The sequence below is a fragment of the Balaenoptera musculus genome, chromosome 12 (genome assembly GCF_009873245.2).
Source record: "Balaenoptera musculus isolate JJ_BM4_2016_0621 chromosome 12, mBalMus1.pri.v3, whole genome shotgun sequence".
In the NCBI taxonomy this organism is placed as follows: Eukaryota; Metazoa; Chordata; class Mammalia; order Artiodactyla; family Balaenopteridae; genus Balaenoptera; species Balaenoptera musculus.
In genome coordinates, this window is record NC_045796.1 from 80,131,381 (window position 1) to 80,157,519 (window position 26,139).

At 39.2% G+C, this 26,139-nt stretch overlaps 1 protein-coding gene across 2 annotated transcripts in view; it reads left to right on the top strand.

The window, feature by feature from the left end:
• Positions 1–17,826, top strand: part of FILIP1 (filamin A interacting protein 1) — a 195,297-nt gene extending 177,471 nt beyond the window's left edge. The window contains exons 7-9 of one of the 2 annotated variants that reach the window (XM_036871532.1): positions 1,713–1,770; positions 11,851–11,890; positions 14,015–17,826. In XM_036871532.1, coding sequence (XP_036727427.1) covers positions 1,713–1,770; positions 11,851–11,890; positions 14,015–14,063 — 147 coding nt within the window. In that variant the 3' untranslated portion in view covers positions 14,064–17,826. Of the gene's footprint in view, positions 1–1,712; positions 1,937–11,850; positions 11,891–14,014 lie in introns of both variants that reach the window. The other variant, XM_036871531.1, reaches the window with a different exon arrangement.
• The last annotated feature ends 8,313 nt before the right edge of the window (positions 17,827–26,139 follow it).

Genomic DNA, 26,139 nt, shown 5'->3' on the forward strand with positions numbered 1-26,139 from the left:
ATGATTCACATACTTCAGGTATATCAGATCCCATAAGACCAAGGGCAACAGAAAGTTTGGGAATACCCCTCTCAGAAATCGAATAGTGTGGCTAGTTCATTTGCGCATTTAGTCAACATTTATTGACCATTAGCAACACTTTAGGCATGGGATTAGATGCTGACTGTAAAGAGGACCTGTCGAAGTTCTTGGCTTAGTGGGAGAGGCAGGATTGAAACCTCCTTAGTGGTTCTATGAGAGGGGTATGTACAAAGGAACAAGCAGAGAAGGCTTCACCGGGGGAAGAGGTCTTCACAGATGCAGAGAGAGGGCAGCGTGTGCACAGGCGCGGCGATGGCAATGTGAGGAACTGGCTTGCTGGGAATGGTGAGCAGTCCCTTTGCGCTGCAGCAGCCGGGGCTGGAGACAAAACGCAGGAGCAGAAAAGGAGAGGCTCACTGGGGTCAGATACTGAAGATGCGTGGGTCTTTTTATGAAATTGACATTTAATCTCAGAGAGTAGACAAAGGGACCCAGAAACAGGGTCATGATTTTTAAAACTACATTCTTTATGTTTTAGGTATGTCTGTAAAACAATTGAAAGGATAAATTGGAGGAAATAGAGGCCGAGGTCAGGGATACTGTTGCAGTTCTGTAGGCTGGAGATGGTGTAGGCTTGAACTGCGGTAGCGAAAATGAGGACAGAAATAGATTGAAGACGGAATTGAAGATTTCATGACAAACTGAGTACAGAGGGCAGCTCTGAGGTTTCTGGCTTGGCTGTAGAGGTGGATAAAACGAGAAACCCAGGGGGGACTACTGTTTGGGGGAGAAGTTTAGTAATGTTTGGGGCCTGTTATAATTGAGATGCCTGAGGGACACTGAAAATGTCTAGCGCGTGGTTGGAAATCTGGATCTGCATTTAAGGAGAGCACGGAAGGCTCGAGGTCCTGGGACTCAGCAACATGTAGGTGACAACTGAGGCTATTCTCAGGGTGAATGTGAAAAATGAAAAGAGGGCCGAGGATGGAGCATGGTGACACCCACGTTTAGAAGGCAGGCAAGCTGGAACCAGGAGCCAGCGGCAGAGTGAAAAGGAGTCGTCAGAGAGAGGAGGGGGATGGGTGAGACCCAAGTAAGAAATCACAGCAGGAGAGTTTCAGGAGCACTTCAAGAAGGGGGGTGTGGGGGACTTCCCTGGCAGTCCAGTGGTTAGGACTCCGAGCTGTCACTGCAGGGGGCACGGGTTCATCCCTGGCCGAGGAACTAAGATCCTGCATGCCATGCGGCATGGCAAAAAAAAAAAGAGGGTGTGGTCAGCAGTGACAATACAAAAAAGAGAAGATCTGGCCGCCTTAGGAGGGGAAAGGAGAGCTGCTTCATGTAAAGAAAGTGAGGTGATTTGGGGGACAGTAGGAGTAAAGATGCCTGAGTATACGCAGGGTGTCCTGCAGCCTCTCTGTGAAGTAGGAGTGAAGGTCGTCTTCAGTCAGGGTAGACGAGGTAGGTGAGGGGCTTGAGAAGAGAAGGAAGAGTGGCACAGATGTTCCGGGAGAGGGGAAGGGGTCGGGGGCGACTGGAATGGACTCGATACCAACTCCAAGTTGCTGACGCTAATCTGATCTGGAGAGGGGTCGTCTGTGGCAAGAGCCCTGCGTATGCTCAGAGTGATGGCACTTCCGGGGGACACTCACCAACATCGCCCTTGCGTTTCTGTGTTTTCTCTCTTACAGTCGGGACAAGACGGGTCATCCCAGCGGCCTACACCCACCCGCATTCCTATGTCAAAAGGTATGAAAGCAGGAAAGCCAGTAGTGGCAGCCCCAGGAGCAGGAAATCTGACCAAATTCGAGCCTCGAGCTGAGACTCAGTCTATGAAAATAGAGCTGAAGAAATCTGCAGCCGGCAGTGCTACCTCTCCTGGAGGGGGGAAGGGCTGAGGGCAGTGGCGGAGGGGGTATGTCGCGCAGATGCTACTGCTGCCGTCTGTTCGTGCCAACTCTCTACATGTACTAACTTAAGTTTTCGATATCCTGTTCATAAAATAATCAACTAATAGCCATGTGTCTTTCCTATTTTGTGGATTTGTTTTGATCCTGGGGAACAGAACTAACTAGCAAAACTACCGTGTGCTGTGTGCCTTGCGGAGGATGCTGGGTCCGAGGCAGGGCCTGACTTCTAGACCCAGTTTTGCTTCTAGAAAGTGGACCCATTAGTTAAATCAGTAAGATATGGGGGGCTGGATCACAGCATCTCCAAAGCCGGCTCCTAATTGTAAATCAAATATAATAGGCTTTGTTCCACCATCATTGATTTTTCAAAAACTCTTTTATGAAATAGGAAATAGGTTAACAATGGTCATTGGCCTCTGTCAGATTCCAAATTTGCTTCATGTGCTGGAAACAAACAAACAAACAAAACCCCCAAAACAAAACCCATCTCCTAGTTATCACAGGGCCTGGACCTCTAAGGTTTTGCAAAAACAAAAGCCTCTGAGACGATTTCAGGAAACAATTTGAATGTGAAATAAAATGGAAACGAAATATGGAATACTAAAAACAGAGTTTTACTTATTTGTGTGAGTGTGTATTGTAAAGATTTTGGAATTTTAGAACCGTTAATGTCAGCCTCATGCTCTATTCAAGTGTGCAACGGATTTAAATTGTGGAGCAGTTTGAATAGAGCTGCCAAATGGCCCTTTATAGCTCAAGAGAGGTTGTAATGGATAGAAAATAGCGGACAGTAAATTTTGATACATTGTTGCCAAGAAATAAAATGACATCATGCATAGCTTAATTGAATTGAAACATTTTCACAGTCAAGTGTGGACTTTACTTTGCAAGTATAGAACCAGTTCATGATTGTGTGTGTGTGTGTGTGTGTGTGTGTGTGGTGTGGTGAAGTGCATTATTATTACCTGTGTTTGTATCATTGTTAATTTTAAGCATGTTTTCATAAGCATGAAGAGTGTGTGAATGCAAAATGCCAGTGTCCGTGAGAAGATTAAACGTGTTGACGTGGACTTGGTGCTTGGTAGTCAAATAACCACAAATGAGCTCAAGGCTGATAACCCCCAGCTTAGCATCTGAGGTCTCAGGTAGGCAGCACCTTTGTCGAAATCTTTGAGGCAAGTGGGTGAACTTTACAAATAACACAGTGAGTATTAAGTTACAGGTTGCTATTTTCTACTTCTAAATTGTGAGGGTTCCAGAATCATTTGAATAGTCCCTGCTCCTGATATTTGGTAAAAGGTAGATTTTTTTTTTTTAAAGATATATGATTGCTTTTTAGCCCAGGAGTCATCGTGCTTCATGGTATAGAGACTGTCCTCTGAGTTCTTTCCACACTGTTCTTCCGGCCCCTTGTAGAACTGGGGCTCAAATTGTGGATGAAGGAGATAGACCCCTCACAATATTCACATTTACTTAATCAGATCACTGTTGCCTACAGCTCAGTTCTCAGCAAATGTATTTTAAAATATTGAGCAACTATGGGAGACATGCCCTAATAATGGAATTTCAAGGCAGAAGGAGAGGGAGACTGAGAAAAAAAGACTTTATGAAATACGATTTTGAACAAGTTTAAACAAGAGATCTTGCCATTTCGAATACTGACTCGTGTTTTTTTGAAAGGGAATTTCCCCCCTTTTGTAAAGTGGACATGATCCCTTTCAGAAACAAGGACGCTCCACTGTTTTTCAAATGCCTCCCTGGCACTTAGGCTATTTAGTGTTACTGTACATGCTGTATTTGAGCAAACGGAGGTGTCAGGAGAAAGAAACACTGTGTTCTGTTTTATACTACCTGCCATTCTTCAGTGACCCTTATGTTAATCAAGTGTCACTGCTGCTGTTTTGCTTTTTTACCTGCTCATACCATGCTTAGGTCGGTTCTGCCCGGAAGCTCATTCCATCTGCAGGGAGAGGCTGTAAGGGCTTAACCGTGAGCGGACAGGATGTTTATACATAATCTGGATCTTGGAATACAGCCACCTGCAAAGGACAACCGCTAAGAAAACTTGGCGGCGCGACACATATTCGCTTTTCAGAAATGATAGAGTGCAACTGCCGTGGCAGTTTTCCTTTGTAATTTTAGAACCAACTCCACATTTATTGGCTAGCTTTGCTTTCAACTGCATGTTAGAAATGAAATCCACCGGGGATTGGAGATGGAGGATTCCATGCACTCCGTCTCCGGCTTCTATGTGTGAGTATAATGCTTCTAGGATGCAGTTTCATGTGCTTTTGTAAGAGTGAATGGGATGAAAAAGTTAAGAGTCTTTTCCCTGTCCTGAAACATAGTACTGTGTAGTGAAATAGCAGGGGTGTCACTAGGGCAGCTAGGAACAGCTGCTGTCAGGTCCCGTCCTGGGGAGGGAGGGGTGCCGTTTCCACAGATTTCAGTGTGACGGCTCCCTCGGGGGACATGCAGGGCCCCATCCACACAGCTACAGAGGCAGCCCTGGTCTTACCCTCCTGAGAATAATTTTTGTGGGTTGGCTGTTTCCACATACTACGATGGTGGCCATATTCTATGCATGGTACCAGAAACATTCCAAGATGGGACACGGCCCAAAAGGTATTTATCATTTCTTGAAAATGACTATCCTGTCTAGGTCACCAGCTTAAACAGAGTCATTCAGTTTCTACTGGCATCTTTATTATATTTTCATTGAGGACAGGTGAACGGGGAGCATTTGGGCTGTCTGGAGATTTTAGGGTATTCATTAAGGGTAGGGTGTTACCAGATCTCTTAGTTGAATGTCTTTAAGAAAGAAGTGAAGACATAGCTTTGATGTGCAGTGTGGGAAGAGTATAATTTCAGGGAAACAAAAACCTGTCCGAGAACGTGAGATGCACAAAGATTTGAATTTCTCATTCCTTTCATAGATTTGGAATACTGGGGAGAGAGCAAGACTTTCCTGGTTGGGAAAACCCCAGGGATATTAGATGAGAAGGGCACGTTTATGTGGGCGGCAGGAGGGCAGAGAGAGAGAGAGAGCAAGAGGTAACAGGATGAGCACGGAGGGGGCTTCCCAGTAAACAGGAATGCATTATTCCCAAACCTCCCCAACCCAGCCGATGGTCAGTGCTTCCCCCCTACTTCCTCCTCCAGTCTCATCCTTGGTTATCTCCTCACCCTCTGCTCTTTCAACTTCTCCTTTTCACCTGTTACCTCCACATAGGATGTAAATATGCTCTGGCCTCTTCCGTTTCAGCACAGTTTTTCCTTCAGCCATGCAGTCCTCTATAGCTACTGCCCTGACCCCCTTCCCTGCCTGCCCGGTGGAGCCACTGACACAACGCTCGGCCTTTTCTGCCTCCACTTCCACTGTTCCCGTTGATTCTTTAATTATTCTTTACTTTTGTGAAAGTAACTCATACACAGTTAAAATACAAGCCAGTGCTAAAAGACAATGAAAACAGCTGTTCCTCACCTCACCTCCCCCCCTTTCCAAACTCAGCTCTATTCCCTAGAGAAAATTATTTCTCACTCTAAATTGATACATTTTGGATGTCTTTTTCTTCCCATTATTGTTTTGAGGTTTGAGAATTTAGTCCTCTTACATGTCTCTTCCCTTCCCTTTTCCCCATCTTCACAATATGATTGCATCACACATTTTTTGATACACCAGCAGCCAGCATGTTTCATGTTCATCTGTTTACAATGTAAGTTTAAATATTGTTCCCTGCTGAGCCAAGTAGTCTACTATGATTATGTTTCCTTCCTCTTACCGTGTTCCCCCTTCAAAAGAATAATTGCTTTAATTTTTCATCTGCTTGCTTTTCTATGTATCTGTATTTTTTCCAAATGCTCCAATAGATCTACCAAACACATATGAGTAATTTTTCCAAACACTTAAGCACATCAGTTTCATACTTTTCCCTGGAAGCCTTACTAGTTCAACCCTCTGCTTCCCTACTTAGTCTGGAATGGTGGTCCTTTACACCTGCTGTTCAGCTGTTGTCCTATTGCCTACATTGAATCCTCTGTTTCCTGGAGTTCTTATCTTCTACTTCTTTTGCTTACCTGTTTGTCTGTCTGCCTATCTATCTATCTACCTATCTATCTATCTATCACCTATCTATCTATCTATCTATCGAAGCTCATCTTCCGGTAGTTTCTACGGAGAAAAATCCTCCAGTAACCTTCCTGAGGCAGGCTACCTGCATTCTGGGAACAGATCAGGGAGATGAAGTGGAGAATCTCACAGCTTAGGCACTCCCTTGCATTCAGCCCATTTTGTATGTAGGTCCAGAGCTTGTTAGGTCAGTGTTTTCAGGGAATAAACCCCGGATCTCTGTAAGGGTGAAAGTAGGGTGAGGCTATGCTCCTCTCCCTCTGTGCCTGAGACATCTAATCTCCTTCTGATTCCTTGAACTTCTCTGACTGCCCTGCCTCAGTATCCCTTGCTGGCTCCTTATTGTATGCATGCATTTTTTTTTTTTTATGGAAGTATAGTTGATTTACAATGTTGTGTTGATTTCTGCTGTACGGCAAAGTGATTCAGTTACACATATATATACATTCTTTTTTTTAATATTCTTTTCCATTATGGTTTATCACAGCATATTGAATATAGTTCCCTGCGCTCTACAGTAGGACCTTGTTGTTTATCCATTCTATATATAAAAGTTTACATCTGCTAATCCCAGCCTCCCAATCCATCCCTCCCCCAACCCCCTCCCCCTTGGCAACCACCAGTCTGTTCTCTATGTCTCTGATTCTGGTTTTGTTTCATAGATAGGTTCATTTGTATCATATTTTAGATTCCACACATAAGTGATATCATATGGTATTTGTCTTTCTCTGTCTGACTTACTTCCCTTAGTATGAGCATCTCTAGGTCCATCCATGTTGCTTGTGCATGCATCTTAAGGGTTGGTTTTCTCCTCATCTTTTCAAAAGCCATTTGCCTGCACTACATGCTCATTCTGGTTACTTTATTCACTCCCATGGCTTCAGTTATCTCCCATATGCTGATGACGACCAAACCTCTATCTCCAACCACGCACTCAACGTGGCACTGTACATCTCCAACTCAGTTCGTCTCAAAGCCATTCTCAACAACCCTTCCATCCCTCTTCCAAGTTTTTTCCTTCTCCTATAATTCTCCACCTCAGCAGGAACGTCCTGAGCTACCCAGTCCCTCAAGAAAGCCAGAAGCCACTTCAGGCCCCTCCTTCCCCCTCGCCCATCAAGGAGACTCATTCAGCAAGTCTCTCATACCCCTGTCAAACCCCTGACACCTGAGGCAGCTGCAGCCACATCCCCATTTTCCCCGTCACTGCCTGAGTGGAGGTTCTAACTACTTCTCCTCTGGATGACTCTAATACTCTCCCAACCGATCCCATAATCTCCAGCCTCAACACTTCCTGATTCATTTTTCATTTTGTTTTTCAACGTGCAAGTTGATCATCTCACTCCTCTATGTGAAGCCCTCCCAAGCTTCCTTGTTACCCACAGCATGCACGGCCAGCTCCCTGATGTGGCACTCAAGGCTCTGGGATCTGGCGCCCTACCTCCCCACCCTCCCTTTCCCTCGCCTGGACCCCCACCCCCAGGCCCACAGAACGCCTTGCACAGTGGCCAGATCACCTTCCCTTGACTTGCTCAACTTGTTTCTTCTCCCTGGGTTGCCCTTCCTCCAACCTTTCCTTCTGGTGGTTCTGTCCTCTGTTCAAAATCTCTTTTAAAAACTTTGCCTCCATGAACAAGACAAGCCATTATTTCAGAATCTAAGCCGGGGTTTAAAGCCTGTCATTTTAAACATTTTTACAGCAAATGCTGTAAAAAAAAGTTGGTACTTACTGTAGAGAAAGAAAACCAACAGTCAAAGGATGGCTGGGAGTTGGAGAAGAAAGAGGTGTTCTTGCTTCCTCCTTAGTCTGCAATAGAAACCTGCGAGAATGATATGGAGGGCGCTGGCACATCATGCGTGAGAACACAGAGGGAGAGAGGGAGCAGAATTAGGGGAAATCCGGGTGCTGCCGTTCTGGACGGTGTAAGTCACTGCTGTTTCCCTCCAAAGGCACCGTGGCAGGTGATGGATGCAAAACGGCCAGCAGTCCTGGACTGGGGAGTTCTCGCCTCTGACGCTATCACACGTGTGGAGAGCTAAGGGGGGCCTGGGAGCTTCCTGCGAAGCACAAACATACTTGAGTTATTTACGAATGGCTCATCCTCTCTTACTCCCCCAGAGGAGCATGAAAGCACTTCAGGAAAGAACAAGTTCCAGGTGATCTGTCATGCTCTTCAGTTTCACGAAGGACCCTCTGAAAGAGATCAGAGAGGCTTCTGTTTTAAGGGATCAAACACCACCACCCATAAGCAGGTTTTAGATTGAGGATAGATATTAAGGCGAACATGGAGAGAAGGTGGATTGCTGAACAACGGACTAGATTCCTGACATAGGACTGACCAGGAGATCAGAGGAAGGCTCTGTAACCTTTGGCAAACCACCTTACCTTGGCTTATGGCTTAGCATTCAGCTATGATCTTTTATGATTCTGGCATTCCTCCTTAGAGGGATAATATGAGACGCTTCACTCTTGTTCAGTGAGCCACTTAAAAGAGTCTGCCATAATGCTTTTCCTAAGAACTAATCATTAATTGCTTATCTGGTAAAAGTAGTTTTGGCCTCTCTACTTGTGCTAATATTATGTATGTGTGATGGACAGAATTGCAAAGCCAAGGGCTGTTTAGAAATGAACTAGACTTTAGAGGCCAAGAAGATAATTATCCCTATTATTAAAGATAAAAACAAAAACAAAACAAGAAAACCCCCAACGGTTAGTGTCTCATTATCTTATTAATGATGAAGCCAGAGCTTCAGTTTCTCCCAGTACCTTATTCAGGATTTCATACAAGTAAACTACTTCAAGTGAGCAAAGTGTATATTCATACATAGACTAAAAATACCTGCTCAATGGGCCAAAATAATATTGCCAAAGGATTTGAGATATTGAGCTATCTACATAGAAACCCTGTGTGTCAAAGTTCTCATAACAGCAATTTGATGAACATTATCCTTATCTAAAAAAACACAATGCCCTTCTCAAGTTTCACACATAATGTTATATTCCATGCTATCCTGTGACCAACCGTAGACTTAGATCAACCTAAGCTGATCTCAGGATCTAGCATCTAACACCTGTCTCTAAAAAGTAGAACCTGAGCATGCTTGGCTCAGGTACTTAGCTATTTTTCCACCATTCAGTTTTTATTTATAATTAATGTTATCTATGGGATAACTAGTTCCAATTTGCTTGTATCTGGGGGAACAGTAATCTGTGTGAGAGGTAACAATTAGTTTGCCTGAAAAAAAAGCTACCAATCATAACTGCGATGATTGGTAACTCCTGCAACCTGGGGGGCGGGCGAGGGGAAGATTTGGCCTGATGATGGAGTGGAAAATGTTTTGTAAGGAAGCAAATAAACTCTTAGGTGGTTGAGAAACCTCAAGAGAGTTTGTATCATCTGATTCCAAAGTTTCCTGAAGCAAATGACACAACTGATTAGCGGAAGTATTTTTAATTAGCCGAGCTGAATCCAAAAGAAGAATAAAAGTCCAAATCAACAGAGGAAGTTTATTGGATTTCCTATTTAAAACAGATGTTTTATCAGAACTCTGAATAACGTCTGAATTCATGTGATAGTAACAAGACTGAATACTGAAGCAGTTTCTTAAAATGAACCTTAAAAGTAAACAATATCTAGGCACTCCTACTTCTAAAAGGTGTAGAGAATGCGGATATTTTTGCAGGAGGATAAATGCCCCTGCAGGCAGCAAGGTCAAAGCTGGGGTTTGGTAGCTGGTGGAGAAGAAAGGCATAGCCCTAAGCAAGTGCCTTGCTCTCCAGGCAGAGCTCCTGGGAGTAGGAGCCATGGAACAGGGGAACAGGCCATATGCCAGCCAAATTGATGCAGAATCCAACAGGAAATGTTTTCTGTAACATTGGTGTGCAGTTTCCTGTGAATAAAGCAGCCCTCCTTTGCTGATGCAAAGTCCTGCTATAAATTGAACTTTTGCTCTGCTTTGTCTTTGGTATATGAATTTGGAGGCTATCAAAGTGATGTGATCTCATTTACTAGAGTTGATTTTTAAAATTCAGAGCTCAAGAGTCCCCTTGAGGCTTGGCAGGGCATAAACATAGGCACTGCTCGGGAGGAAGGCACTGACTTTGCAGGGAATACATCTTTCTTACTCCACAGCCAAGGGGTTCTCCTGGGAGGAATCAGAATTCCAGTTTGTTACCAGGTTGCCCCACTGTAGCACTCAAGAGACATTCTCCCCCAGATTTCTCCCCAAATCCTGTCTTATGTATACAACTTTGGATCTCAAGTCATCTGGCTGGCCAGTAGTTTTGGGGATACCACCCAAGTAGGATAAATGAGTCATCTTTGTAAGGTCAGAAATCAAGTGTAATTAGGAATTGATAATATGTTAAACTTCCTTTCCAGGGAAGTTATCTAATAGCTAGTGTAATAAAAGAATGAATTCATTTCACAATAATATTATGAAAACAATGTATTTAATGTGTTACCTGAAGCTTCTCAAGAAAAAAAACTTCAAGATAACACTTGAGAGAAACATATAGAGGAAAAAGTGCTTTGGTCAACTGTTAATATAAAAATATATGTAAAAATCCAGTATCCCATGTACATATGCTGATTAAGATTTAGAGGGTTTTTTTCTTCTTACAGTTAGAAAAATGGAAATTGTTATTAAACATCTACACAACAGAGGGCCCCAAATTTAAATGCTTCGCTATTTTGAGTTTGCTGATAGAGGTGGTAATTAACTGTGGCTTTGGTCTCAATCTTCCTCATATAGTCTATAGATTACTAATGTCAGAAAAGTGGTATCTGTAAAAAGAGTAAAATTTAGATTACAGAATTACATCTGATTGTACTTAGGTCACCTTGGAGGTCCCAAATGACTTATTTGGGTCTTATTCTGAGATGAAATGAAGACAGAGTAGTAGATAGAAAAAGATTTGCTCACTGACTTTGTAACTTCAGTGAAATCTATAACATTATTTTATTGTACTAAATCATAAAAAAGAAAAAAAGAGACGGGAATTCTGTCTTTAAAAAAAAAACGCACAAATAATGGCATTAATCCCCGAAGCATTTTTATTTTATTATTACTTTTGCTGGCAACCATGAACTCCCTATGCATCAGATAGTTTTGCTGTGTAATAAGTCACCTCAAAATTTAATACCTTAAAACAACCTTTTTTATTTCTCATAAGTTTGTGTATTGGCTGGGTGATTCTTATCTGAGTCAGTTTACAGATTTGGGGAAAACATAGATAATAAGCAAACATAGATTTAACAAATATGCTTAGTAAGTTTCAAATGATAGAGCCACTGTCATATAGATCTTATCTCACTGTCTTTAGAAACAAGATGAAATATGACTCTATGTTATAAAATAAAATAACTTGGGCTTGTTTTACTTAAAGTAAATTTTATGTACATAAATATTAAACCCCATCTTTTATTATTGAAGTTGAATAAAATAAAATAAACTCTCTTATTTGGCATTGTCAAGTATTTTTGAGATAGTCTTTTTAGTAACATAATCTGATTAATAGCATTAATATATATATCATGCATGGATTACCAGTTTGCTACCTTAAAAATAATAATAAATGTAATGGTCCAACCAAGACATTGTTTCTATGTATGTACTCTTGCCATATATATTTTCACCAAATACTAATTCTGAAAAGCTATTATTATTATTTTTCTAAATTGGAGTATAGGTGACTTACAATGTTGTGTTACTTTCTACTGTACAGCAAAGAGAATCAGTTATACATATATGTATATCCACTCTTTTTTATATTCTTTTCCCATATAGGTCATTACAGAGTATTGAGTAGAGTTCCCTGTGCTATACAGTAGGTTCTTATTAGTTATCTATTTTATATATAGTTGTGTGTATATGTCAATCCCATTCTCCCAGTTTATCCCTCCCTCCCCCCCTTCACCCCTGGTAACCATAAAATTGTTTTCTACATCTGTGACTCTATTTCTGTTTCGTAAATAAATTTGTTTGTACCAGTTTTTTAGATTCCACATATAAGTGATATCATAGGATATTTGTCTTTCTCTGTCTGACTTACTTCACTCAGTATGACAGTCTCTAGGTCCATGCATGTTGCTGCAAATGGCACAACTTTGTTTTCCTTTTTATGGCTGAGTAATATTCCATTGTATATATGTACCACATCTTCTTTATCCATTCATCTGTCAATGGACACTTAGGTTGCTTCCATGTCCTGGCTATTGTAAATAGTGCTGCAATGAACATTGGGGTGCATGTATCTTGAAAAGCCATTATTATTACGGAGACTATAAAATGCTAGGATTAGGAGAAGGCAACCCTAGGAATTTAGAGGTTTGCACACTCAAGGGGAGAGAAGAAGGTACTGTAGTAAAAAAATATTAGCCCTGCCAGGGATTTGAGAGATGATTTCTGATACCCTCATTTTGTAATGAGGAAACAAAGGCACATGCATTCTGAATTACATCTACAATAAGAACAATTCTAGATTTCACTCTTTTAAATGTATGTTTCCTATGATCTCTTAAGGGAGGAAAATGGGGAAGATAATTCTATAAAGGAGGTTTGAGACCTACGTCTTTTCCCTCTTTGAAACCTACTATAGAAATTTTTAAAAAGAAAAAGTGTTGAGTGGGAAATAACATTTTAATGTGAGACCCTGATTTTTACCTGCATAATATTTTATTTAGTGTTTTTAGTTTTTACCTGAAGGTTTTGATACAATTTTAGGCCCTGAAAAAATTTGAGGCTATAACAATTTTCCAAAGATAAAACGAGATAATGATTTTTATGGGTTTCTGGTACAGTAAAAAAATCATACCTATGTCTTGAAAGCTTTTCAAAACCTTCATAGCTAGTTATTATTAAGTACATAAAACATTTATGTATTTACTTTATCTGTTTTATTCCAAATTCAATTCGGAAAGGTCAAGGGAAGGAATGGAAATATCTCCACCTAGTGGTCAGTGTGAAGTAAACCTCTAGGTCTATGACATAATGAGCTTTAATTAATGTTTACTTAGATATTAATTATCCATGTTAAAAAAATGTGAATAGTAAGAATTTGAGACTAACATGAAAATAATAGGTAGAAATTTCCTCACGCTATTCATAAACCTTGACATTAGTTGACCGGGAGGTAATACATTTTTCAGACAGAGAAACCATTTGAGGCTTAGTTATTTCTTTCCTCTGCTCTTTATCTCAGCAAAGGCAGGGCCCTGCTTCATTTTGCTCACCAATGTAGTTCCATGCCCAGCACAGTGATGGGCATGTAGTAGGGCCTCCATGGCATAATGAAAAAAAAGATGATAAATGTTCACAAAGGCATAAAGTTTAAAAGTGAAATCAATCAAATAAATATAAATATTACTCATTGTGGCTGGTACTGTTCTAATTGCTATTTCTGAATCTATTTTTATTTACTTTCATAAAAAGGAATTCAGATTTAAGAGCATATGCAGAATTATGCAAAAAGCAGCAGTCAGAGACAAAAATGAGTCATCTGTATTTAGTGACTTCTTGGGAATAATGAATATTTCCTTATTAAAACTCAAATCTACACCCATAAACAAATAGAAGTATGTGACTATCGTTCAGAACAGAAATTCTAGGCAATAGTCTGGTTTCCACTATGGGCCTTGTATATAGTAAAGACTGTCTTTGTGTTCAGTGCTTTTCTTGGGGAAAATCAATCGAATATGGTTAGAATATTAGACATGGTTTCTAAAAAGCTTCAAGAATTTAGGGGTAAAGCTCCTATGTCAATATAAAGAACTTACCCAAGAATAGGAAAGATCTGCGGGAGAAGCTATTGGGCTCATGCACCTATTTTTGTTTGTTTTCTTGTTTAACACCTATGGTCTTTTAGTGAAATGATATGGTATTGACCCTCACATAAACTACTGATTTGAGTCTCAGTTTAATTGAAAATGCTGTATCTTTCTTCTCTTTGTAGAAAGCATCATCATACACCAGTTACGTATGAACTCCAGATGAAATGGTAAACCGAGCACACACTGGGTGTGTGTACGTCTTCTGAATCCCTGTTGAATGGATAGTATTTCTCCAGCTCTCCACCGTCACTTAAGGTCCTCTATGCTACTGATCATGACTGGAAATAATTTTCTACTTCCAGTGAATTTTTTTGAGGATACAAATGTAAAAACTGAACGTGGTGTTGCTGACAATATAAAAATACGTAGCATGAGAGCAATTCAATCTTTATGTCAAAATAAATTTCTCTTCCTTTGGCAAAGCTTTCAGGTCCATGGGCACATGCTGTGTAATTTATTTTTATAATACACTTTGTAATGTGATTTTTTACTAAAGTGTTTCCTTTTTCATAGTCTATGGCACATGTATCTGTAGAATACACTGTCAGTTCTTCAAAGCATTGGTATTGGTGCATTCAAAATGGTAACCTATACTTATTTTCTTTCATCAATTTGTTATTTCTGAAAAAAAAAAAAAGAAAGTACAACACTCTACATATTTCCTGGGGTAAATTCAAGAGGTAAATGCAAAGCAGGAGATTCTGGAAGAGGTGTTATTATTGTTTGTACAGTGCTGTGGTTCTGATCATGGTTCAACACTAACAAATAACACTGACTTAAGAGCTTAATTTTAAATACTTAAGTCAGTTTTTAAAGTTTCTCTTTCTAGTGTTCTGTGCCCAAAACCCTGGATGAATTGGGTTTCGTATGGAACAAATTAATAGAAGGAGCTGTATGCGTTTAACCGGTAAGACTTACAGGAACATCCTCTACTGACAGTTCAATTATATTTGTTTGCGTTGTTTACTTATATGTACAGGACTTATAATAAGGACTGTGATATCAGGATATTTCTCACAATCTACCCAAATGAAAGCCTGAAAATAAAAACTGACCTAGATGCTATCAGCATCTTTTTAAAATATGGTAGGAGAAATCCCAAGATAGATAACTTTTTTTTTCTTGATAGCTAGGATTTGGACAGGTTTTCATAACCACATATAGGTTAGAGAATATATTCTTTAAAGGTTCAAAGCAAACATACATTACTCAAATCTCAGTGTCAGACCTGCTGTTGAATTTAGGTTTATGTGAAAATATGCATCAGAAATCTACTTGAAACCCTAATAGTATAGGTTTTTTTAAAAAAAGACTTTGTTAATATGGACATGTTTTCAATAAGGTCTTTAAAAAGATAACTGAAAGATAACTGAAGAGTTGACACATTTTCTAGGTGCAGAAATCATGTCTCACGTCACTTTACTGAGATTAAAGGAAGAATGCTTCTGAGTGTCACAAGGATAACTAGAAAGCACACAAGTAATACTATTGGCCCATTTCTCCAGTCCACGGCTTTATCCAGGCTCCTAAGGCCACAGAGGGAAATCCACACTGAATCTCTGGAACAGAAATATTAGGTTTTAAGGTATACCTTGTGGAATTAGCAAATCATATTCAGTAGCTATTATAAATTAAATAACTATATTTTATGTAAAATTAGTTTTGATTTTTGTAAGTAAAAGAAATGCTACAGTAGGTTTGTCCTAGCATGAATGATTGTGAATGCATCACAGACCTGCAAGGCTTTCATTACTGATTAAGAAAACTAGAGTGTGTATGTGTGAAGATTTTAAAAATTGTTATGGCTTTTGATTTCTGAAAATGTTTCTGAATTGTAAAGACAATTTCAATGAGAAAAGGGTTTTATTTAGTATTGTTGTATTTTTTGATTCATAGTTAAGTTCCCTATTTGCCAATGCTTATACTTCTTATGGCAAAAATATTCTGATCTATCACAAACTAGCATCTGAAACAAGTAACTTTCTGAACATGTGGGAATTTTATTACACTAAGAGTGAACAGGCTAGAGGATAAAGCTTTAAATACTTCTTGACTTTAATTTAAAATATTACAAAAAATTTATATATATTTGGACCGAAAGTTTTTATTCCTCCTGCATTTATAATGAAATTTGGTACTTGCAAAGCAGAGTGAGGGTGATGGTGTGATCCAAGTCATTCAGATGGATACAGAGCTCTTTTCTTCCTCTGCTATGGTTAAATCCTTTCTTTAAACTCTAATGGAATCTGAGTGACAGATGAGTAAAATTAACCTAAATTAATAAAAAAAAGTCTTGAAATAAAATAATAGAATATTAAAAATTAACAGAAAATAGAAAACACCAAATAGTCATATCCTTATCTAATGAATAAACAAACAAGGTCATAAATAGTCATATTCCAATATCAACATCCAATTGAAAAAATTGCCCCCCATGTGCAATCCTGGCACCATCCCAGACTCACATAATTTCTATATTTTTTATCATAAGCAAATCTCCAATCATCAGTATGAATGAGAATCAGTTTTGAATGGAATAATTAGGTTTTCTGAAATATAGTCATAATCAGTGTTTCCAGGTTAAGGCATATAATTGAACTAATCCATTATGTTGCCCTTTTCTTTTTGATAGGAGAATGTTTTTTGAGGGTATCTTCTACAAAGATTTTTTTTCAAGTATGTCATAAAATATTAGTGTTTGATGAAGTTAGTGGTAGAGGAAATATTCCAGATATTAGATGCCTGGAATGGTCACAAAATGTGCAGAATGAACTGCATCTTAGGACCACCATTTGAAAAAAAATCATGGTGTGGAATATCTAGCTTAAACATTAACAGAGACACCAACACTATTGAAATAATTCACAGCTTCTAAAAACCAGTGCGAGGAGTAAATGGTGTATCAGACAATGCATTTAATATGTCTGTGCCTTTTCTACTTATACTGTGGTTGAATTTTCCTGGAAATAAATAAAAAACATAGCAAAAGTAGGGTGTGTTCATGAATTTGATGAGCAACAATTCTAAAAACAACAAAAATGCAAGATGGAAGTTTAAAAAAAAACATATCTGGCATCTGAGGCCTATACCCCCCTCCGGACTCCGGTGTTTACGCCTCTGCTAAAAATACTAATTAGAAGGCAAAAAGGAAAAATGACAAAAATTGTTGTACCAAGTTCATAAAAATTGGGAGAGTTTCATGGAATTAATTTTGCTTAGTGACCACTAAAATTTTATTTTCTTAAATTTTCAGCATTTACTCCATAACTAAATGATGAAAATTGTGTTTGTTACTTACAGAAAATGCTGTAGATTCATAAATTTACACAGAAATGTTTATAGGTGCCATGACATGACTCATTTATTTTCTGGTGTTGTTTTCTTTTTGTTTGTTTATGTTATTTGGGTAATTTTACCTCACCATTCACAGATTTTGTTATTTTAACAATTCAGATCTGTATTTATTTAGATTTTGCTTTAAAAATATCAGATGTTAGCTCTTCCAATATATAAAGAGACTTACAATGTGATCAGGTATTCTTAGAAGTCTTGCAAGGTTTAATGGATTTTCAAAAGCAAAAGATTGCATTGAAAAATTTTGGAGCTACATTCTATTTTCACAGCATTCTCAATTTTGTTTCCTTTAAGTTTTATTAAATCCATGAGAAGTTTATTATTTTTCACTACAGCCGAGTGAATTTATGGATATGTACTTGTTTTTTCTATGAATGTAATATCCTACTTTCAGTTCTTCACAGGCTATTGAAATTACTTAACCAATTAAGACATTCTCTGTGTTATTTCCAAAGCCAACTATGTTTATCAAAATCTCACCAGAGTGAGAAAAATAACAATTGTGATATGAAAGCATTGTGCAATATTCTTTTTTGAGTTGGAACATAATATTCATCAAATTAAAATCATTTAAAATGAGTATTCAACCTTCTTTTTTACTTAAAATTGTTTGCTTTAAAATAGTTTTCCCTTCTGCATTTTGTATCTTCTTTAAAATATGGTGTTTATCACTGTGAATATGCAGAAGCGGTACAGCAGATCTGCCAAAATGAGAGACGCTTTTCCTTGGAGTTACATCATAGTTTGATTCCTTAGTGAGATGAACACTGTAGGACACCAAGAGACGCAGCTGGTTGCAGGGTTTCCCTTGTCCCTTTAGCCTCCCCAAATGCTTTGTCCATCAACATTCAGATATTTCCCACTGCGTTCCGCTGTCAGTCTAAAGGGAGATTACTCAGTAGAGTGAACGCTCCTGAGGTTTTCCAGCAGTCCTCAGCCAGCCTCTACATGGGCAGTTGGGTAATGGTTTCAGTAGAGTGTACTGGGAGTGACTGTGGGGTTGTGCTCTGATCTCTTTTATTTGTCAGCCTTGTGCCGGAAATGGTGGTCCATTGCCATAGCCAATCCGAATGTATCTTTGCCTTACTGGGGACAAAGGAATGGGTTTCTCCTATTATTTAAAGATACACATATCCAAAAAGCAGGCAAGGCTGATGTCTACCCAAAGATGCCTTCCACAGGAAAGGTGCAGATGTTAGGGGTCTTGCCCATAATTGCAGCTCTTTGGCTTCTCTTCTTGGAGGAGTGGAGCCCTTTGGGGCACATGGTTTAAGAGCCCTGGCCAAAAGACTGTTATTTCATGACTTCCTGGGAGAAGGGGTCTCAGGCTTTCCATCAAATACGCTCAAATGGATTTGAGTCTAGCCTTTGAGTCCTGGGCTAGAGTCACTTTTAATGAGGACAGGCTTTTCCCCCAGGTAGAGAAACCGGAGCAACTTCTCTGGGCCCCATGTTTGTTGGCAATAGGGCACACTGCACCGAACGCTTTTCTTTTTCTTTTTCTGAATGTCATTAAAGTCTGCTTTTGTAATTTGTATTCAGTGAATCCCAAGGAACGTATGAACAATGTCAAACACTGAGGTCTGTCTTCAGCTGGGGCAACACTAGTGACTGCGTGGTTCCAGGCACAGCAACCTGGTCCACAGATGATGGTAGGAACCCAGTTCCCTGCAGTTCCCAGATCATTTTTTTTAAAAAGATAATCAGTCCTCCTTTAGTTTTCCCTGGCATTATTTCCAGCATCTCTTTCAGAGATAAGTATCTCTAAGGATAAAATAATTTTCTTCTTTCTCTTCAGGAGTCCATTTGTCCCATTCTGCCTTATATTGACCGGCATTGGTGTAAAATGCTGCCTCCCTAGTTTGACTGTAAGCTTCTCAGAGGCAGGACTTGCATATTCCTCACAGTGAATAGAATATACTGGATAAATGTTTGCAAAAGGCAATATAATTCCTTCTTCCAACTGCTCTGTCTCCTAATCTTCACAGAAGTTTTCCATGACCATAAACATATACTCAGTTTTGGTCTTTCTGACTCTTACTCCCATTTCTTTCTCCTCCTTGAGAACAAGGTATATGCATAGTCAAAATGGCAGGGTGTTTTATAGGCACTTAATTATTGACTCCTAATCCCAAAGGGTTGCTCCTTCAGCAGGGTGTTCTGTGCCAGATCTTCCTCACCAAATTGCCCTGCCTGGTGATTCTACCCTTGCAGAAGCCTCTGTACCCATTGAAGGTTTCAGATGCAGAGTATCTGGATTTAACAAGAGAAAACTCTCAATAATCACTGATTCTAAGGGAAGATATGCTCTCCGCAAGGACAAAGGGCCCTTATCTTATCAGATCACCAGATGGTCTGTGCTATCCTAACAAGAGAGTTGTGGTCAGTCATTTTTGATTCACAAAGAGGCTAAGCACCGGTTCCCACATAGAGCACTGGTGCAAGTAGGCAGTGGGACAAATGGAGTACATAAACTAACAAACTGAGCATCTCCCCGAAGTGGAAGGAACCGGAGATCTCTGTTTCTAGGGCAATGGCAATCTGCTAAGATCTTGCTTGAGAAAAAGGACATGATCAGCCAGGGTATACGGTTTTGCAAATTATTAATAATAAGTGTAGTATAAGGTTCAACTTTCTCTACGTCCCTTTATTTTTGTTTGTTTGTTTGTTTATTTATTTATGGCTGTGTTGGGTCTTCGTTTCTGTGCGAGGGCTTTCTCTAGTTGCGGCAAGCGGGGGCCACTCTTCATCGCGGTGCGCGGGCCTCTCACTATCGCGGCCTCTCTTGTTGCGGAGCACAGGCTCCAGACGCGCAGGCTCAGTAGTTGTGGCGCATGGGCCTAGTCGCTCTGCGGCACGTGGGATCTTCCCAGACCAGGGCTCGAACCCGTGTCCCCTGCATTGGCAGGCGGATTCTCAACCACTGCGCCACCAGGGAAGCCCACGTCCCTTTATTTTTGAATCTCTTCTCTCCTGGGTAGAGAACCACAATATCACTTAGACCTGAGGACCAATTTCCTCACAATTTAGTTTTTGACATCATAAAGAGGATAAGGTGTGGTACCTCCCCAGACCCTCTATAAGTCCCTGTGCACACATTTTATATGGCACTGACCTCATTATATTTCAATTGTTTGTTGGCAAATTGTCTTTCTCATGGAGTAAGGAAAGTTTCTTTCCTCCATGGCCCCTCCCTTTTTAAAAATAATTTCACTGTTACACATGTGTCGGTTGGCTGTCAAACAAGAAATTGCAACATCGTATTTGAAAGGAAGACCTTGTCTATAATTGATGGCACCTGTAATAGATAAACGATGGAAAACTATATGCCATGGTATGTAATTGACTGAGGTTCTATACAGTGGAAGTTATGAAGTCTGAGGTCTCATTGGAGTTATATTCTTTCATTTAAAGAAAGTGTGGAATTATGAGAAATGAAACCTTATTTCCTTCCCAAAACAAAGTTCTTAGACTGTCTACTAAGGAATTTTGGTGTCATTGTCTTTCCTCTAATGAGATTAACCATTAAAATATCTTGCTTGACTTGTATTTCTGATTACTGACTGTGGTTATTTGTGAACTTGCAAAATCTTCATCACAACACCAATGACCTCAGGCTAATCAGACAGTCTCTCAGTGTGAGAACAAAAGGATTTTCTTAAATGCCTAACTGAAAAAGTTTAATAAATACACTACATAAAAATCAGGAAAAGGTCAACTTTAAAATCAATTTGGATCAATCTCTGATGCAATAAATACAAGAAATCAAATTTATTATACAGTAGATGAAAAATTAATCAATAGTCAATCTAAGAAAAAAATGGTAAATTTTATTTGAGGCAATCTGAGGATTATAACCTGGGAGACAATCTTTTAGAAAACTCTGAGGACTGTTCCATCTGTTAGAGGTCAAAGTACAGTCACATAAGTTTTTGAGACAAAGGGTTATATGTCAAATGATGTACAGTATTGCCAGTTTATACAATCCAGATCTGCTCGTACAAAGGGAGTAGTGGATCATCCTGACCCTTTACAAGATTAAGAGGGAAGCTTGTTTTCTAAGGAAGTCTGATTAATGCAGATGCACAACACACACTGAAGGGGAGGGAGGAGGCCCAAACAGGCAGAGAAAAATTTTATGTTCAAATTTTTCTTGTCTTGCCATAAAATATGAATTTTATTTCATCAATTTCCCCTTTTTGATCATTAATCTTTGGATGAAAAGCATTAGGTGATCAAACATTTGGTCCCTTGATGCCAGGATGGTTGCTTACACGCCCTGGGTCTATCATGTCCCTTGATGTTGGGTCTTAATAGCCTGGTTCTTTCTTTCCTTTTAGGGGGTTGTACTAGTAAGATGTCTGGCAAGAACTAATAATAAATTCCAAGTTGTCCAGTAGGACTTATGCCAATTTTACCTCATATGTGCATTTTGCACGTTCATTAATTTATTGAGAACTGTGGATGTGATCAGTAGTTTCAAGTTGTCTAGATATCATTATCTTAGTAGAAGTAGGTAATATACAGCACAAAAGGGGCAAGAAGCTGCCAATTTATAAGTTACACAAACTGTAATCAAAATTGCCAATAGAAGTAACAATGTCATTACATAAATGTTTCAGCCAAGATCCTTCTAAATCAAACCATTTTCCTAATATTCTCCTAAAATGGGAAGAGGATCATTCAGAGCAGAAATTTGATTCTTCATATGTGTCATAAGATGAGTTACACCAGAAGACACATCAGGTATAAAAACCCAACATTCAGTATGCATTATATCACAAGTTCCCCCTTGGGAAGCAGTTAGAATATCAAGGACTATGTGATTTTGTAAGACCACTTTCCTCCTTATGGAGACTTCAGAACTGAGCAAGCTATTGGTTTGATGACTATCATTTAAAGTTTGCTCAGCAAATTTTGTTAAAGCTACTATGTGATTAATGATATCTTCTATTCCAAGTAAAGAAATGAATACACTGGCCAATGGTCATACCATTGGAAAACTGATTGAAACCCAGCATGCTCACATTAAAAGCAGACTGACGGGGGCTGTTTCCAAGGCTACACACAGGTGATCTTGAGCCCAAAAGAAACCAACTGTGCATCTTCCCAACCAACCTGGGGAGAGCCAAGGCCATAAACTTGTTCCACAAATCCATTGGTCCCATTAGGAGCAACCCAATATTTAACATCTAATGAAGAGGAGTATTCATGGCCAGGTTCAGAGGAGGTGTCATTAAATTGGCCAGGTAAGAAGATCCCACTTGGTAATATTGGCAGTAATGGCAGCTTGCATGGTTTCTTTCTTTTAAACTAAAATTTCTAAGGACCATCCAATTAGAGCTTTGGAGAGGAGAAAACTACCAAGGTAATCTAGGAGTACAGGAAGTAGGTAATTGGCCACAAATTAAAAAAAGCAACTAGATTAATTTTTTTTTTGAAACTTGCAAATGAGTGAGCCCAAGGAATAAATACATTTGCTTCATAAGCAAAATACAGTCCTGGTCCAGTATCTTGGGTCAGGTGTCTACTTCAGATGTCATCTTCATTCATCTCGTCCTGATCTGGTAGTGCTGGTCTAAGTTAGTCAAAGTTGGGTGTCGGAAACAGGATTGCAGTTTATTCAGGAAACAAGGCCTAATATGGCCCCCTCCAACTTGGCTGTGGAGTCCTTTATCTGATGTCTTTTCCGGTATGCATAATCTTCTGGTTGCAGGTCATGGGGCATCTGATCTTCATCCAAAGATAGATTACTGTGATAAGCTTCAGAAACAAACTTCACAGTAATGCAACATAGAAACAAGGAGCCATCTGGGAAAGCGCGTCATTGGTAGTAAATATAAAAAACCCTCAAAGACCTAGAATTTAATGTCCACTGAAACATAATGTTTTTCTCTCTAAAATTATCGTTATTTCTATCAAATGTAGCCAAATTAAGACTAACTTATTTGCAAAATAAGTCTGGTTTCAATAAATTTGGCCTAATTATTTACACAAGTGTAATTGATCATATAGGCTCTTTTAAGTTGGCTGTGTTGGAAATTATTATAAGGAATCTCAGATTAAACTTTTTTTTTTTTATCATAAAATAATAAGCATTTATTAATAATTATGAATCTGTAGATCATCTGCACAATTGTTCTGATTTTCGCCAGGCTCACCCATGCATCTGCTGTCAGCTGACCAATGGTCTGTGAGCTATGCAGTCTTTTTTTTTTTTTTTTTTTTTTTCTTTAAACATCTTTATTGAAGTATAATTGCCTTACAATAGTGTGTTAGCTTCTGCTTTATAACAAAGTGAATCAGTTATACATATACAATAGGTTCCCATTACTCTTCCCTCTTGCATCTCCCTCCCTCCCACCCTCCCCATCCCACCCCTCTAGGTGGTCACAAAGCACCGAGCTGATCTCCCTGTGCTATGCGGCTGCTTCCCACTAGCTATCTATTTTACATTTGGTAGTGTATATATTTCCATGACACTCTCTTACCCTGTCCCATCTCACCCCACCCCCTCCCCATATCCTCAAGTCCATTCTCTAGTAGGTCTGTGTCTTTATTCCCGTCTTGCCACTAGGTTCTTCATGGCCTTTTTTTTTTTTTTTTTTTTCCTTAGATTCCGTATATATGTGTTAGCATACTGTATTTGTTTTTCTCTTTCTGACTTACTTCACTCTGTATGACAGACTCTAACTCCATCCACCTCATTACAAATACCTCCATTTCATTTCTTTTTATGGCTGAGTAATATTCCATTGTATATATGTGCCACATCTTCTTTATCCATTCATCTGTCGATGGACATTTAGGTTGCTTCCAGGTCCTGGCTATTGTAAATAGAGCTGCAATGAACATTGTGGTACATGACACTTTTTGACCTATGGTTTTCTCAGGGTATATACCCAGTAGTGGGATTGCTGGGTCGTATGGTAGTTCTATTTGTAGTTTTTTAAGGAACCTCCATACTGTTCTCCATAGTGGCTGTATCAATTTACATTCCCACCAACAGTGCAAGAGTGTTCCCTTTCCTCCACACCCTCTCCAGCATTTATTGTTTCTAGATTTTTTGATGATGGCCATTCTGACCGGTGTGAGATGATATCTCATTGTAGTTTTGATTTGCATTTCTCTAATGATTAATGATGTTCAGCATTCTTTCATGTGTCTGTAGGCCATCTGTATATCTTCTTTGGAGAAATGTCTATTTAGGTCTTCTGCCCATTTTTGGATTGGGTTGTTCGTTTTTTTGTTATTGAGCTGCATGAGCTGCTTGTAAATCTTGGAGATCAATCCTTTGTCAGTTGCTTCATCTGCAAATATTTTCTCCCATTCTGATGGCCGTCCTCTGGTCTTGTTTATGGTTTCCTTTGCTGTGCAAAAGCTTTTAAGTTTCATTAGGTCCCATTTGTTTATTTGTGTTCTTATTTCCATTTCTCTGGGAGCTGGGTCAAAAAGAATCTTGCTGTGATGTATGTCATAGAGTGTTCTGCCTATGTTTTCCTCTAAGAGTTTGATAGTGTCTGGCCTTACACTTAGGTCTTTAATCCATTTGGAGTTTATTTTTGTGCATGGTGTCAGGGAGTGTTCTAATTTCATACTTTTACATGTAGCTGTCCAATTTTCCCAGCACCACTTATTGAAGAGGCTGTCTTTTCTCCACTGTATATGCTTGCCTCCTTTATCAAAGATAAGGTGACCATATGTGTGTGTGTTTATCTCTGGGCTTTCTATCCTGTTCCATTGATCTATATTTCTGTTTTTGTGCCAGTACCAAACTGTCTTGATTACTGAAGCTTTGTAGTATAGTCTGAAGTCAGGGAGCCTGATTCCCCCAGCTCCATTTTTCGTTCTCAAGATTGCTTTGGCTATTCGGGGTCTTTTGTGTTTCCATACAAATTGTGAAATTTTTTGTTCTAGTTCTGTGAAAAATGCCAGTGGTAGTTTGATAGGGATTGCATTGAATCTGTAGATTGCTTTGGGTAGTAGAGTCATTTTCACAATGTTGATTCTTCCAATCCAGGAACATGGTATATCTCTCCATCTATTTGTATCGTCTTTAATTTCTTTCATCAGTGTCTTATAATTTTCTGCATACAGGTCTTTTGTCTCCTTAGGTAGGTTTATTCCTAGATATCTTATTCTTTTTGTTGCAATGGTAAACGGGAGTGTTTTCTTAATTTCACTTTCAGATTTTTCGTCATTAGTGTATAGAAATGCAAGCGATTTCTGTGCATTAATTTTGTATCCTGCTACTTTACCAAATTCATTGATTAGCTCTAGGAGTTTTCTGGTAGCATCTTTAGGATTCTCTATGTATAGTATCATGTCATCTGCAAATAGTGACAGCTTTACTTCTTCTTTTCCGATTTGGATTCCTTTTATTTCTTTGTCTTCTCTGATTGCTGTGGCTAACACTTCCAAAACTATGTTGAATAATAGTGGTGAGAGTGGGCAACCTTGTCTTGTTCCTGATCTTAGTGGAAATGGTTTCAGTTTTTCACCATTGAGGACAATGTTAGCTGTGGGTTTGTCATATATGGCCTTTATTATGTTGAGGAAAGTTCCCTCTATGCCTACTTTCTGCAGGGCTTTTATCATAAATGGGTGTTGAATTTTGTCGAAAGCTTTCTCTGCATCTATTGAGATGATCATATGGTTTTTCTCCTTCAATTTGTTAATATGGTGTATCACATTGATTGATTTGCGTATATTGAAGAATCCTTGCATTCCTGGGATAAACCCCACTTGGTCATGGTGTATGATCCTTTTAATGTGCTGTTGGATTCTGTTTGCAAGTATTTTGTTGAGGATTTTTGCATCTATGTTCATCAGTGATATTGGCCTGTAGTTTTCTTTCTTTGTGACATCTTTGTCTGGTTTTGGTATCAGGGTG